This window comes from Octodon degus, unplaced genomic scaffold (assembly GCF_000260255.1).
Source record: "Octodon degus isolate 3935 unplaced genomic scaffold, OctDeg1.0 scaffold00011, whole genome shotgun sequence".
NCBI classification, from domain to species: Eukaryota; Metazoa; Chordata; class Mammalia; order Rodentia; family Octodontidae; genus Octodon; species Octodon degus.
In genome coordinates, this window is record NW_004524587.1 from 6,562,552 (window position 1) to 6,578,826 (window position 16,275).

Genomic DNA, 16,275 nt, shown 5'->3' on the forward strand with positions numbered 1-16,275 from the left:
GTGCATGCCTGTCCCACTCCCAGGGGCTGCCTGCATTGCATGGCTTGTGGCCCTTGCTCTGCTTCAAAGCCAGCAGCTTAGCTCCTCATGTCTGACCCTGACTCCCGTCTCAACATAGGGGGTCTTGGCATTACATTAAGTGCAGCTGGAAAGCCTGTGATTTCTTAATGTACTCACATCTGCAAGGTCCCTTCTGCTGTGTACAGCATCTGCTCCCAGGTGTTGGGGACAGCTGTGGGGGGCTCCTTGTACCATAATGATCACTCTGGTTTCTCTTTATAATCTGTTATTACATATTAGTTGCATGATGTACATTTGGCCCCAGATGAGCCTGTCACTGTCACGGTGGTTTGTTTTATTTTTGTATTTTAGGGAAAGATTACAGGGTGTTCAGGGTCTCACTACTAGATCCTACTCGTAGTGATCGGCCTGTTTACAGCCTCCCACGAGCTGGGATTACAGGCTGCGCCACCATGCCGAGGCCCAATTGCCATCTCAGCGTGCCCCGGGGATCGCACCCCTGGCCCCTGCACCTGCTTGCAGCCGCTTTAATCCACTGAGCTGCTTGGCCGGCCCTGGTCACTGTGGTTTGCATGTGTCCCCCACACTTCCCATGTTGGAACTCGCCCACCATTGTAGCAGTGTTGGGTGGTGGGACCTTGGAGACAAGATCAGGTCACACGGGCTGTGTCCTCATGAATGGATCCATACCTTGCTCGTACTGTGCGAGGGGGTTTCTTGTACCTGCTGCTTGGGCCCCTCAGTACTCATTCGCTCTCCCTCACAAGAGCTGGCCTCAATCTGAACTTCCACCTCCACGACTGTGAGCCAAAAACTTTCTGATAGAGCAGCACAAAACAGACTCATGTAGCTGCCAAGGTGAACAAAGCCAGAGATAATGCACTTGATTTGAAAGCAGTAGAACAAAGAAATACTGTAAGCTACATGGACAACTACTTGTGACGGTGTTGAGCCGGGAAATGAAAAGTACTGTGACGGTCGATAAATAGCTATTAAATAGATGGCAAGTTAAGGTGCAATACATTAAAGGAAAATTGCTTAGTTTCTAAAAAAGTGTTTATGGATCTGGGTTTGCCTTTGTTCTCAGTGCCCTATCTGTTGGAAAAGTTTTTATACACTGTACAACTCGCCTGATGTAATCGAGCCATTCTGCCCTACTGGAAGCACATAAGCGGTGCTGTGTGAACTGCGTAGACACAGAAGTAGCTAATGGATGTGACGTAGGGCCACGGGGGCAGCAGTGCATTCCCTTCCCTGAAACTCGGAGGTGCTGACCTGCTGTGCAGATCCTGTTTATAAATTGGCTTCTAAGCTTTTAGGGGGGCTGGTGAGATGGCTCAGTGGTCTAAAGCACCTACTTAGAACAAGCTAAGCTAAGCAAAGCACAGGGACCACGGTTCAATCCCCCAGCACCACATGTCAGCCAGCCTGCCCCCTGGTGGGCTGAGCTGGCCACATACACACACACACACACACACACACACACACACACACACAAATAAATAAATAAATAAATAAAAATTTAAAAAAAATATGTCTTAAAAAAAAAGCTTTTAGGGACGTTGAGATGTGGGTTAGTAACCTCCCTGGCCAAATACTGTGTTTCCAGGGAAGGAAGAGCTGGTGAGTGTTGTCCTGAGTTCAGGCAGCCATAAACTAGAGAGCAAGTGACCTTTATTTTCTCAGATCGGAGATCAGGGAGCCAGCATGCCCGGGGTCTGGTGAGGTCCTCTTTCCTGGTTTTGTGATGGCTGCCTGCATGCTGTATTTTTACAGGGTGGAGAAAGATATCAAGAGGTCAAGATCACTTGCTGTTACAAGGCTTCAGGCCTGTCGGATTTAGCTTGAATTTGGGGCCGTACAATTCACCCCATAGCAGTGAAGTGGCTCACTGTGTTGAGCCTTACTTTTCTGGAAGTTGCCAACATAGTGCATCTCTGGGCTGATGAAGCCTCACTACCCCGTGGTTCCGTGGCAGCCGAAAGGAAGCCATCCTCCAGTGGGATATTGTCCCCAGTCCCAGGCTCAGCTTGGCCACATATCTCAGTGGCCTTGTCATTGGGTAGGGTCGGAGGAGGTTCCCAAGGCTAAGATGAGGAACCTAACCCACCCTACCTGAAGCAAGTATGCATGGAAAGTTTTCAGGACTAGTCAGCAAGAAGCATGGAAATGGTGTTTGTAGGCAGAAATTAAAAAGTACACAGAGAAACAGGGCGGGCCCTCAGGGGAGAAGCCCTGTGTTTCCTGGAACAGGGAACATTTATGCTTCTCTCAAGGGGGTGGAAACACCCCCAAAAAGGTACTAACCCACAATACATATAGGTATGAGCCCAGATTTTTGTTCTTCAGATGAGTATACATTCGTTGAATTCTCTCAAACTGTTCCTCAGGATGAGATTCCTGCTCTTTACTTTCTCAAGCCAATTTATGGCCTTTCAGTATTGCTGAGGAAGTTTGAGTGTGATGGGTCTGAAAAGAAAAGTGCCTGCTTTTAACCAAGGGAATGAGAATATGGGTTACTTCAGGTGACTTTGACTAGGTCATAGAAGTTGCAGACTTTTAAAAGAACAGTGTGTTTCTGTTTTTGTTTTCGGAACCAGGGATTGAACTCAGGCCCTTGCGCTTGCCAGGGAAGCGCTTACTCCACTGAGCCATCTCCCTGGCCCCTAAAAGAACAATGTTTTTAGTTATGTTTTGTCTTCTTTCTACCTTTTATTTTTTCTGTCCTACCTGAGTGTCAGACAGCAGCCAGTAGTGATCACCTTCAGTTCTTAGAGACAGGTTCACATCATCCTGCAGGCAGGAGGGTTCGCAAAACCACTTCGAGAGCCAGTGTCAGGGTGGTCAGTTCCTCAGAGACTGGGGAGTGGTTGATGAGCCCTGCAGGAGTGGAGATGGTATTTCTGCTTTGTAAGGCAACTGGGTGGTGCCTGCTGACACTGGGAGTGAGCTGGCTGTGGGTGACGCCGGGGTCCTCAGCTGGAGAGGCCAGGATGCTATGACGGAGCCAGGGGCAGGAGTGGCTGTGGGCACTGGTGCAGTAACAGGTGCATTTTACTAGCAGAGCATTTCCTATTGCCTACAGAGGTGCTTTTATTTATTTATTTATTTATTTACTTATTTTTGGTGGAGAAGAAACAGTAGTGTATACACGTATTAGTTTTATATCTAAGATATGCCGCTTAATGCTTCTATATAAATAGTATATTTAGTTTTTAAGCTTGGGATGAATATGTTTCATCATATTGTACTCCACGCATAACTTTTTTTTTTTTTTTTTTTTGTCTTTTTGAGATAAGATTTCACTGTGTAGTTTAGACTGGCTTTGAACTCAATTTGTAGCCCAGCCTGGCCTCAAACTCACAGCCGTCCTCCTGCCTCAGCCTCCCGAGGGCTGAGATTACAGGCATGCGCCATCATGCTTGGTCTTCTTTGTTTTTTTTGTTTTTGCTGGAACCGGGGATTGAAGTCAGGCCCTTGCGCTTGCCAGGGAAGCACTTACTCCACTGAGCCATCTCCCCGGCCATCAGCCTTCTTAAATGCATATTTTTTCTTTCTTTTTTTGCATTTTTAAACAAAATTTTCCAAACACTATCAGAACAGATCAGCTTCAACAGTATCATAACTGATCTTATAACTCATAATTCTAAGCAAGAGAAGCAGTGCGGAGAAACCTCACAGTGGTTTGAAACCTTTTGTAGCTATGTGGTTTTTCACCAGGTTGAATGTGCCAAACATCATTTTTAATAACCACTGAGCCCTGAGGGCCATTTATTTGGGCTGCCACTTAGCTCCGTTGTACAGCATGCACCTCTGCCGTCACCAGGGGCTGTAGGCATTGGTGCTTCAGCACCGTTCTGCAGAGTAAATGAGGCAATGTTAGCAAAGCACTCAGACAGCCCCTGTTTGCATAGTGAATAATTATCAACTACATAAAAATGTCCAGACTTGTCTCTGAAAATGCAGAACTGTTTACACGTGCATATATTATTTTGTTTTCAGAAAAACAGGTTCTTATTCCATGTAACTATTTACAACTTGCTTTTTTCACTGCCCACTCCTAAGCCATTGGCATATCTAGGTCTAGCTCATTTTTGTGTGGCATGTGTTGTTCTGTTAGACAGATACACAGAACATGTTCTCCAAGCCTCATTGCTTTAGCCATGCAGTTGGGTCCAGTTATATGAGTCTGTTAAATAGACAACGCTGCCCCCCCCCACCTCCCTCCTTTTTGTATGCATTTGGTCATCAAATATCTTAGCATTGGCCAGGAGCATAGCTCTGGGCTCGGTGGCAGAGCATGTGCTTAACATGCAGGCGTGAGGCCCTCAGTTCAATCCTCTGCATCAAAAAGAAAAACTAACGTCTGAATTTCAACCTCTTAATGAAGAGGCCTGGGTTTAGAGACCCACACCTGTCATCCTAACACTGCGGCAGAGGCGGTATTAGGAATTCAAGGCCAGCCTGGCCTATACCACAAGACCCTAGCTCAAACAACAAATAAAAAAAGTGAACAGATATTCTTTTAAGAGCCCCTCTTCCAGCTTGCCTTTGAGCCAGACATTCATATATTCTGATATTTATTTCCTATCTTCAGGAGCTGTGATGTCCTAACAGGAGGTGATAGTTTGATGTTTATTGCATTGTCTTTAAAATGATTATAGAATAAATTGTTCAGGTTTTCCATTTTATAAGATTAAAATACAGAAAAAAAGACTAAATAAAAAGGTAAGAAAATAGTCATCAGTTTCATAGTACCCTGTCAACCAACAAATTATTTATGTCTTTTTTTCCCCAGGGCTGACTTTCACAGATCTTGTGAGACTTTTTATTTTTCATTTTGAAGGTAAAGAGGCAGCTAATCAGTGGTTGGTCAGCTTTTTCTACAAAGCAGGCCAGCAAGTCATTATTTTAAGGTTTGTGGGCCATGTGGTCTTTGTCCTTATTAACAGCTTTGCCTTAGTAGCTGGAAAGCTGTCAGATGATACCTCAGTAAACAAGGATGGGTTCAAAGAAGTTTTTATGTATACAGTTCTTAAAACACAACCAAAACATTTTATATAGAAAAACAGGCAGTGGAACTGAGCCTGGTAGCATGGAGGATCACTGTGAGTTCGAGACCAGCCTGGGCATCGTAGTGAGTAGTTCAAGGCCAGCCTGAACTGCATAGTGAGACCTTGTCTCAAACAAAGCGAAACAAATAGGCAGTGCCTGTGCCGAGCTTGCTGGCCACTCTACAGCCGGCAGCGTTGACACGTTGGGCTGATGCATCCATGTGTGTGACTGAAGGAGTTTGCAAATGAACCAAATGGGCTTGAAGGCCACTTGGCAACAATCACACTGGGAAAACGAGTGACTGCAGCCTGTCCTTCCCTTCCCACAGAGATGTGGTATGGCGTGTTCCTGTGGGCACTGGTGTCCTCTCTGTTCTTTCACGTCCCTGCTGGATTACTGGCCCTCTTCACCCTCAGACATCACAAATATGGTAGGTTCATGTCTGTAAGCATCCTGTTGATGGGCATCGTGGGACCAATTACTGCTGGAGTCTTGACAAGTATGTTAGACATTAAAATACCAGTCAAAAACGTTGAATGTGGCTACTCGGCTAATTTCAGGACTCATTTCAGAAATACCTGGATGGGATGTATGAGCATGAGTGTCTTTTAGCCCCAGGTCCCAGTGCTCCTTCCTGGTCTTGCTGTGACCTAACTGTGACGCTGCAGTGGAGCTGAGGAAGCACTGCTGACACCTAGCGGGTTACTTGAAGAAGAAAGGAGTAATTTTTTTTTTTTTTTTTTTAAAGAATAATTTTAATGACAAGAATTCTTAGCCAGGCTGGTACTGGTGGCACATGGTTGTGATCCCAGTGCTGTGGGAGGCTGAGGCAGGAGGATCACAGGTTTGAATCCAGCCTGGACAACTAAGCAAGTTAGCAAGGCCTTGTCTCAAAATAATAAGACAGAGCTGAGGATGTAGCTTAGTGCAAAGGTCTGCCTGCAAGTCTCTCAGTAACTCCCCCCAAAATAAAATTAAACATGTTTAGGAAAGAATCTGATTTGAGGGCTGGGGATATATCCACCCAGTGGTAGAACACTTGCCTAGCACATTCAAGGCCTTAGTTTTAATTCCTAGGAAAAGAGAAAAAGTCCCTGATTTGTGTTCAGGTAATTGCCACCCCTACTCTCACTGCCTCAAGGCTGGTTTTTTGTTTGTTTGTTTGTTTGTTTTTTTAGGGAAGGGTCTACAGGGTGTTCAGGGTCTCACTACTAGATCCTAGATCGGATTTGTAGTGATCTTTCTGTTTACAGCCTCCCAAGAGTTGGGATTATAGGCACATGTCACCACGCCCAGTCTCAATTGCTGTCTCAGCACGCCCCGGGGGGGGGGGGGGGGCAGCACAACAGGCCTGTGGATTGAACTCTCAGCCCCTGTGCCTGCTTGCAGGTGCTTTAATCCACTGAGCTATTTGGCCAGTCCTTTTTTTAAATTTTTTTTTTTTTTTTTTTTGGGGGGCAGAGACTCACCCTGTAGTCTACGCTGGCCTTGAACTTGAATTTGCAGTCCTCCTGTCTCAGCCTCCCCAGTGCCACCACATTGTCTGTCTGAGGACATCCTGATTAACAATTGGAATAACATGGATACTAATATTTTCTTTTTTGGTGGAACTGGGGATTGAACTCAGGTCCTTGCGCTTGCCAGGCAAGTGCTTATTCCACTGAACTATCTTCCCCGGCTCCAATTTTCTTACCTGTTTTTATCCTGTTTTTATCAGTGTGTGTACTACATTATAGTTATACTTTTTTGGGAGAACTGGTACATATATAAATCATATCTTTTTTTTTTTTTTTTTTTTTTTTGCGGAACCGGGGATTGAACTCAGGCCCTTGCACTTGCCAGGGAAGCACTTATTCCAGTGAGCCATCTCCCGGCCCTATAAATCATATCTTGACCATGTTTTTTCTTTTATTTTTATTTGTTTATTTTTTGCCAGCTCAGCCTACCCTGAGGGCAGGGCTGGTACAGCATGTGATGCCAGGGATTGAACCTCAAACCCCTGGACCTGCTAAGCTTACCTAAACAGGTGCTTTAGACCACTGAGCTATCTCGCCAACTCCTTTTTTTAAAAATGTATTTAATACAGAGTCTACAAGGTGTCACTGTGTAGATTAGACTCATAGTGATTCTCCTGTTTTCAGCCTCCCAAGCTCTGGGATTACAGATGCACGCCACCACGCCCAGTCTCAGTCGCTGTCTCAGCACACCCCAGAGACAGGGCCAGCACGGCATGGTGGGGATCGAACCTCTGTCCCTGAACCTGCCTAAGCAGGTGCGGTAGTCCACTGAGCTATCTGACTGGCCCACTGATCATTTATCATTTTTGTACCTGGAATTGAACTCAGGGCCTCATGCTTGCCAAGAAGGCGCTGCACCACTGAGCTACATTCCCAGCCCTTAAATTATTATTATTATTATTATTATTAATTAATTAATTTATTTTTTGGCAGAACCGGGGATTGAACTCAGGCCCTTGCGCTTGCCAGGGAAGCGCTTATTCCACTGAGCCATCTCCCCGGTCCCCCCTTAAATTATTTTTGAACCATTTCTATTTTTGTATATTTGCTTTTGGCTCATGTCACAGGTCATAATTACAAGGATGACAGTAAGTTTAAGTCATTTTAAAGCCCATACTTATTTAAGTGGGTATATTTTTGTATATAGTAAAATTGTAAGCAAACGAAAAAGTTGTATATGTTAATAACCACAGTTTGCATTTTGGTGTGTATACTAGGTATATATTTAAGCATAAGTAAATTCATAAAGCATGTAGAAACATAATATATATACTAATTGGAGGGATTTTTTTTCTACTGTGAATTTAAGCTTTTGTGTGTGTATGTACTGGTTTTGTGTGTGTACCGGGAGTCAAACTCAGGGCCTCGTACTTGGCAGGCAGGTGCTGTACTGATGAGCCGTAGCCCCAGCCAGTGAGTTTAAACCTCGAGCTTCAGACAGAAATCTCTATTGGTATCTCTTGAGTTGAACTGTTTTTGTTTTTGAGACATGTCTAACTTTCTGTATGTTTTAGTTTCTTTGCTTTATTTTTATAATCTTTTTTTTTTTTTTTTTTTTGGAACCGGGGATTGAACTCAGGCCCTTGAGCTTGCCAGGCAAGCGCTTATTCTACTGAGCCATCTCCCCGGCCCCTCTTTGCTTTATTTTTTAAATTTTTAAATTTTCTTGATTCTTTTTTCTTGTGACAGGATCTTACTATATATACTTCAGGTTGGCCTTGAACTGACTGTGTAACATAGCCCAGGCGGGGCTTGAATTCACGGCAGTCCTCCTGCCTCAGCTTCTCAAGTGCTGGGACTACAAGCACTCACTATTGTGCCTGGCTTTGTCTATTCTGTCACTTACTGACTGTTGTAGACACCTCTGCTTCAGTGTTCACAGTGGTTTACTGGGCTCAGGACCTGTCTCAGTTTTCTCAGCCATAGTACAGGGCTCATGCTGCCTACCGCTCAGCACTGAGTGCTGATTAAATGAGATAATGCACCTATAAAATACTTAATGGAATACCTGACACATGGGAATGATGTTTATTTCTGTTTATTAATCTTTGTTTACTTCTGTCTTTAAGGCTTTAGAATAGAGCTCATTCCCTGTGGGGTGGTTTTTATTTATTTATTTATTTATTTATTTATTTTTTAGTGGTACCAGGGATCAAACTCAGGACCTTGCACTTGCCAGGCAAGCACTTAGTCCACTGAGCTATCTCCCCGGCCCCAGTTGTTTTTTTTTTTTTTTTTTTTTTATGAGACAGAGTGTCACTATGCAGTTCACATTAGCCTTGAGCTCACTATGTAGCCCAGGCTGGCCTCCAACTCCCAGCAGTCCTCCTGCCTCTGCCTGGGATCACAGACATGCGCCACCAGGCCCAGAGTCCCTTGCCATTGCTGTTTTCTGGGAGGCTCTTTCCTTTCTTTTCTTCATCATCCAGATTCCACGTTAGAGTGTGATTCAAGTTCCTTAAGCGTCATTCTCCCCAACCCACTTTCTATGGGTGCTAAATTACAGGTCAGCCCAATGAAACATGTATTTTCAGATGTTAGAAACATCAAGCATCAGGGGGCCGGGGAGATGGCTCAGTAGAATAAGTGCTTGCCTGGCAAGTGCAAGGGCCTGAGTTCATTCCCTGGTTCTGCAAAAAACAACAACAACAAAAACAACCTTAAGCATCACACTTTTTAATGTCCCTGGAAGTAGGCAACCAGCCTTGAGTTATTCATTGTTTCTTCCTTTCCCCTTCCCTTCTTTTCCCTTTCCTTTTGTCTTTCCTTCCCTTCCCAAGTTACCACAGCCTTCTTAAACTTGCAGTCCTCCTGCCCCGGCCTTCTAGAATGCTGGGAATGCAGACATGTGCCACCATGCGCAGCTGTTCTTTCTTATTGCTAAAATGTTTCATTACACATTCATATCACATTTATAAAATGCATAAATGTAAATAAGATAAAATGCATAGACATATTTGTGATTGGGGGATCAAACCCATATTTGTGATTGGGGGATCAAACCCATGGCCGTATGTGTGCTCAGCACATGCTCTGCTGCTGAGCTACAGCCCATGTGGATGTTTGATTGAGGGGCTGCGTATTATTTGCATCATTGAAAATCTGTTCCTATCTTGTGTCCCCAGCTAGATTTTAGAATAGGAGTCACACTTTGTAAAACATAAACGTGAGCCCAGGCATGGCGCCACATGCCTCTAATCCCAGCATTCGGGAGGCTGAGGCAGGAGGATTGCCAAGGAGTTCCAGGCCAGTCTGAACTATATCAAAAGATCTTCTTTCAATAAATAAATAAATAAATAACAACATAGAAGTATTCTGAAAGTAAATACTTGAATGAGCACAGTGACCAAAAAGAATTTTGTTTGGAGCATTGTGAGGGGCTGGGGGTGGGGTGGTCATCTGAAAATGTGAATTTTTTTTTTTTTTTAGGTTTTTCTTTTTTTTTGTTTTTCTTCTGAATCTTTTCAAAGTAATTAAATATGAACCATCTTGGTACAGTGTCGAATACCTGTAGCAATGCAGATCAACTTTTGGATAGATGCAGGTCTCGATTTCTAGAAGTTACAGTGATTAACATAATTAATGACAGAAAACAGAAAAGGCAGCCTGTGCCCTTTCGATTAACAGCTATATGATTTAGAATCCTCTGGGTCTTACATGTAGTTGAGGCTGGCCTTGAATTCACTATGTAACACAGCCCAAGCTGGGCTCGGCCTCACATCCTCCTGCCTCTGCCTCCCAAGTGCTGGGATTTATAGGCATCCCACCACATCAGCTTCTCCCCTTTTCATGAAGGGAACCCTGATACACCAGAAGGTGGAGCAGGATTCCCTTTGGCGTGGAATCTCAGAAGACTGACATTTATCACCAAGAATGTGTTACGTACTTCTTAGATGCTGGGTGCAAGCCTAACTGGCATGGGAATAAAGAGATGTTTTTGAGTTCATGGGCAGGTTATGTGGGAATCATCTTTGTCATCTTTATTATTACCTCTAGATTATTTTACTCAGTACATTAGGACTCAGTTTCAGGGAGTCCAGATCAAAAAGCTCATTTCAGTTCTGCAAACTGTACAAAGAATACTTTAAAACTACTCAGCTGGTCCAGCGAGATAGCTCAGCAGACTAAGCACCTGCTTAGGCAAGCACAGGGACCAGGGTTCAATCCCTGGCACCACACCAGCCTCGCCTCTGGGTGTGCTTAGCTGGCCCCTGACCCAGGGAGTGGTGGCGCACGCCTGTATCCCAGAGCTGGGAAGGCTGAAAACAGAACAATTACTATGAGTCTGAGATGCATAGTGAGACCATGCGTTTTAAAAAATAAAATTAAGGGGCCGGGGAGATAGCTTAGTAGAATAAGCGCTTGCCTGGCAAGCTTGAGTTCTGAGTTCAATCCCTGGTTCCACCCCAAAAATAAATAAATAAATAAATAAATAAATAAATAAATAAATAAATAAAACATTGAATAAGCACTTGCCTGGCAAGTGCAAGCGCCTGAGTTCCATCCCTGGTTCAGCAAAAAAAAAAATAATAATAATAATTTAACACAAAAGAAAATAAAACTACTCACCAGAAAGAACAGGAGACAAGATATTTCTGTAGTATTTAAATTTTAATGGAAAAAAAGCTTCAATATTCCCCACGTAGTAGAATTTTAAGTGTATTATTTCCTGATTTTGTTAACCTTGACGTTTTTCTTCCTGACGCCCTTCAATGTTGAACCAGGTGCGGCCATTGCCGGAGTTTACCGAGCGGCGGGGAAGCAGATGATCCCGTTTGAAGCCCTCACTCTGGGCACCGGGCAGACGTTCTGTGTAGTCGTGGTCTCCTTCTTGCGGATTTTAGCAACTTTGTAGCATACACTTCTCCGCTGTGAGGTGGAACCTGCGTTTTTTAGACTCCTCAGAAAGAAGCTAAGATAGGAGGTAGTGTTTTCTTAGTTCTTCACGTGGAAGAAGAGGAACGTGAACAGCTGAGCCCTGTCCTCGTCGGTTCGAGCTCCAGGCGTTGAAGATCTTTGCCGACTCCTGCCCTTCTCAGGAGCGAGTTTCCGTGGCTTTCTCTTCTGCAGATTTTCGTTTCAGAGGTTTTCCACACACGCCTCTGACCAAGCCAAGCCAATGCCTCTGCTCACCCCACTGCACTGGAATTTGCCGTATTTTGTGAGAAAATGTAATGTCTTGTATTTCAGGAACTCTGGCAAATGCTGGCTGATTTCAAGTGAGCAGAGTATGCTGTACTGAAGCTTTAGTTAATTGAATCTTGATTAAAATTTTGGCAAACTCTCCTGTTGCTACATCCTAGTGACAGTAAAACCAGTAGGGAGAACAGATAGGTTTCGGCTGAATGTAGCTCTGAGAACAGATGTAATGCGCTAGTGCAGGAGAGAGAAGGGAAGTATAATCCAGGTAGCACCTCGAGGCCACCATTAAAGAAAAAGTAGCAGACGGCCAAAAGCAGGACATCTAACAGGTAACTATCTTGACCTCTGATTATTCAGTTGGTTTTAGGAGATATGAGTTTGTTTTATACATTTGATCAAAATGAGCTAGCTAAAACCCTTTTCCCTTATTTCTTTCCTTAAGGGTTAGAGTCTTACGTTGCCAGTGTGACCCCAGCTCTTGGGCCCAAGCCTTCCTTTTGCCTCAGCCTCCCAAGTAGTGCGCACCATCATGCATGGTTGAAGTTTTAAATTTATTTTGAAAGAATTTCCATGTGAGGTTGGGGAGGTAGCTCAGTGGTAGAGCATTTGCTTAGCCTGCTTGAGGCCTCAGTTCAAGCCCCAGCACTACAAAAGTAGAAGAATTCCCATGCTACCTTTTTCGGTTACTCTTGTGGTAATAAGGATTTTTTTTTTTTTTTTTTTTTCTCTTTGAATGCCTTCATGGCACTTTTGGCTGGCTGAGTGTTGTGGGGATCAAACTACAGCAACCTGAGGCTGACAGCTTTATGGAAGCAGCCAGTACTGTTACTTTTAATTCTATTTATTTGGCTTCATTAGAAACACACACACTCTATTCAGTAGCTTGACTGGGGATTCTTAAGCTATATTGATTAAGATACTCTGTGGCTATTGAGCACAAATAAGATACTTCCAACATTATATTAATAGTTTTTCTTAGTAACTATTTTTTTAGATAGCTCCTGAGAGAAGTGCAGCAGCAGCTGGAGTTGGTGGCTGTTGATTGCTCAGTGCGTGTACCTGGCGGTAGCTCTTGAGCCCACTTTGGCAGTATTCGAATATCAACTCCCAGAAAGTGCCTCAAACTCCTTTTTCAGTGGTGGCCCTGCTCTACCGTGTACATTTTTATTCAAGAGAATTTATATTATTAAAGAGAGTTAAATATCAGTGTTTTTTAAAAACTCGGTTTTTATCTATTTTGATTTTTACCTTACTGCCTAACTTTTTTTTTTTCCATTGGAAGGCCTGAAAACTGTGACCTTCAAGGGGGGAAGCATTGGAAAAATGAAGTAACTTGATCTTTGCCCCCTGAACTTGTGCATGTAGAACACAATCAGTGTTGTTGCTGTCTGTTAATTAACTGTAGTAATTAGCTTTTGGTGATTAACATTTTTAAAGAAGAGTTTTCATTATGAGATTAAAGCTAACAACCCATAAGGTTGGGGCTGGGGAGATGGCTCAGTAGAATAAGTGCTTCCCTGGCAAGCACAAGGGCCTGAGTTCAATCCCCGGTTCCACCAAAAAAAAAAAAACCATAAGGTTATATATACATGAATTTATTCCACTTAGACAGTATGTACTCTGGCTTCTAATTAAAAGCCAAGAAAATCAGTTTGCCAGGGAAAGTTGCCAAGAAAATTACACAGAAATAAATAATAGAGAAAAATTAAAAATTACAAAGAGATTAGCAAAATTAATTGGACATTTACCCCTGGGAGTTGGATCACTTGTCATAATTACACTGACATCAGATTAGGTCGAAAATTATGAGTGCAGCTCAATGTCCTTTCAAATTCCCTGACAAGACACTCCCTGGTGGTCTAGTGGTTAGGATTCGGCACTCAAATTCCCCGACAAGAGTCTTAAGTCTTTCTTCCAACAAAAAAATTAAAGAGTATAGTTTTCAGTTGAAATAGCTATGATTTTAAAAAGTATATTTCAGTTTAAGATGTAGAGTATTGTACCTTTCATTACGGGAAGTGATTTGATCGTCTCTCACTAGTGTTCTTTTCACCTGAAACATTATTTAGGATATAATCTTACAAAACAACCATGGGGCCCATAGTTGGTGGGCCCTTCCCCCTGAAGGTTTTAAAATATTGATCCATGATGAAAATGTTTATTTTGAGTTAAGAGACAGAAATTTATGAATTTTGGAAAGTGAAAAAGTGTATACATTTGGTTTTCATCTGTTTGGTAGTGGCATATATTTTGACTGTCCACTCTTTTTAAAACTTTAAATATAAAATGTACCTTTGAGTTACTGAGTGTTTCAACCATCCCAGTCTGTGAAGCATTCTCTTGTGAATAAATGTGTGTAGGGGCCAGGGAGATAGCACAGGGGCTGAATTCATTCCCCGGTTCCACCAAAAAAAATAAGTAAGTAAATAAAAAATAAATGTGTGCGGACTGCCGTGGAGCTGTGGAGTGGGCAGTGTTCAGGGGGAAGCTGGAACAATAGCGGAGCATGCATTCCACTTTGGTTGTCTCTCCTGCCTTCCGCCCCGCTCCTTCTGCCTGCTTGTTTTCTTTCTTGTCTCAAATACTGAGTTATTCGTAGGTGGTTGGTCAGATGGGAGCATAATGGCATTTGTGTTTAAACACTTATCTTTTATAGTTTTTTGAGATTTTGCCAACAGTTTTCTTAAGAGATATCAACTAGGCTCCTGCTTATGCTTCTTCCACTTGCCCTTTTCTTTTTTCTTTTACTCTGTCTCTCTCCCTCCCTTGTCAGTGCAGGGGCAGGAGGCAGCCTCCAATAAAAGCTTGATTGGAGCTTGATTTTCATAGGATTTGGGGAAAAACAATTTGTGAAACCAATTGTAGATACAAATGCATAAGAAATAGTACTTGAGAAAGATGTGTCTGTGCTGCTGTTTCATGCAGCAAGAAACATGAGATGTTTAAAACATGAGGGAACAGTTCATGCAGGAATAACTGTTAATCTGCCCTTATGCCAGGGAGATGGCACAGTAGAATAAGCGCTTGTCTGCAAGCGCTTGCCTGGCAAACGCAAGGGCCTGAGGTCAATCCCCGGTTCTGCAAAAAAAAAAAAAAAAAAATCTTCCCTTTTGTCTGTTACCTTTTTAAAATCTCCGTGGCCGTCCTGCCTGCTCTGGTCCCAGGCACGGTCTCGGTCCCCTGGTCCCCTGCAGCACCACCCTCTCCCTGGGCCCCGTGAGCTCAGCTGACCGCCGCAGAAAGTCTTCCTGGGAACTCGCATTTCTTTTCACGCACTCTGTAAGGCTGGTTGTGACCAAAATCAGCTTTTTTTTTTTTTTTAGGTTATTTCACTAACTGCTTCAGTCAAAATGATCAAATCTTTGTACAATAGAAAAGTATTTAAATTTTATTTTTCTACTGACATTTCTAATTTTAGTGTAAATGTTTAACAATAAAGAGTTGCTTAAAACTGAGTTGGAATCGCATTTCTTTCAGTGGCCAATAAGATTTAATCTTTTGTAATAAAGTTGGTTTTTTTTTAGTAAAGCTGTGTTTCTTTACTATTCAACTTTTTACTGATTCCTAGAAAAATTCTTGTTGAAAGATATAAATTATGGGGCTGGTGAGATGGCTCAGTGGTCTAAAGCACCTACTTAGAACAAGCTTAGCAAAGCACAGGGACTGGGGATCAATCCCCCAGCACCACATGCCAGCCAGCCGCGCCCCCTGGTGAGCTGAGCTGGCCACACACACACACACACACACATAAATAAATAAAAGATATAAATTATAATTGTTTTGAGTTTATCTTTTGAGACGGGCTCTTGCTATGTAGTTCCAGCGGGCCTTGAATCCACAGACTGGCCTCAAATTTGCAACAGTCCTCCCTTCTCAGTCTCCCGTAGTAGTGAGATTACAGGCTTGTAGCGCTGTGCCCAGCTTCCAAAAAAGTGTTTTATGATTCTACACTGGTAACTGAGTACTGATAATAGTGTGTAAAAATGTTACCTCCATAGTAAGTCCACCTGTTAATGCCCTCAAGGACACACTCTGTTCTGCCATTTTCAGCAACTTCAGTTGTTTACTTTGGGGAGTTCACCTCAAGATCAAAGGTGGCTGCCACAGTTCCTGGCTTGTACAGTGTTTGGCACGGGTCCCGGCCCCTTCATTTTTTAAAAACTTGAGATCCAACAGAATAAAGCACCCAAATCTTTCATTCAGCTTCGTAATTATACACAAATGTGTACGTACATTCAGACACCGCCACTCACATCCAGAGCTTGTGGCATCCCCAGGCAGATGAAGCGCAGGGGCACGCGGTGCAGCCGGAAGCCCCGTTGTGCACCCCGACACACTGGTAGGGGGAGCTTGCAATTCCCCAAATGAGGAAAACCACGCTCACCAGTCAAGGTAGACGCAGGGCAGGCAGAGCCCTACATGAAGGCCATGTTGGGAGGAATGACAAACCAGGACTCTTAACGGAATTGGTACTGTCAGCCTGCGGAACCCTGACTGAGAAGGAGCCAGTTGTGTGGCTCCAGTTCTCTATGGTGGAATT

General features: G+C 43.4%; 1 protein-coding gene across 2 annotated transcripts; it reads left to right on the forward strand.

Moving 5' to 3' along the window:
- The first annotated feature begins 5,393 nt into the window (after positions 1–5,393).
- Tmem170a (transmembrane protein 170A) lies at positions 5,394–11,877 on the forward strand. 2 transcript variants are annotated; one of them, XM_004625778.2, is made up of 2 exons: positions 5,394–5,575; positions 11,318–11,877. In XM_004625778.2, the coding sequence occupies exons 1-2, from the start codon at positions 5,407–5,409 to the stop codon at positions 11,446–11,448; spliced, it is 300 nt and encodes a 99-aa protein (XP_004625835.1). In that variant the 5' UTR covers positions 5,394–5,406; the 3' UTR covers positions 11,449–11,877. The 2 variants fall into 2 exon arrangements, with proteins under 2 accessions (XP_004625835.1, XP_012369023.1); XM_012513569.2 differs by having other exon boundaries at positions 5,394–5,506.
- Positions 11,878–16,275: the final 4,398 nt, after the last annotated feature.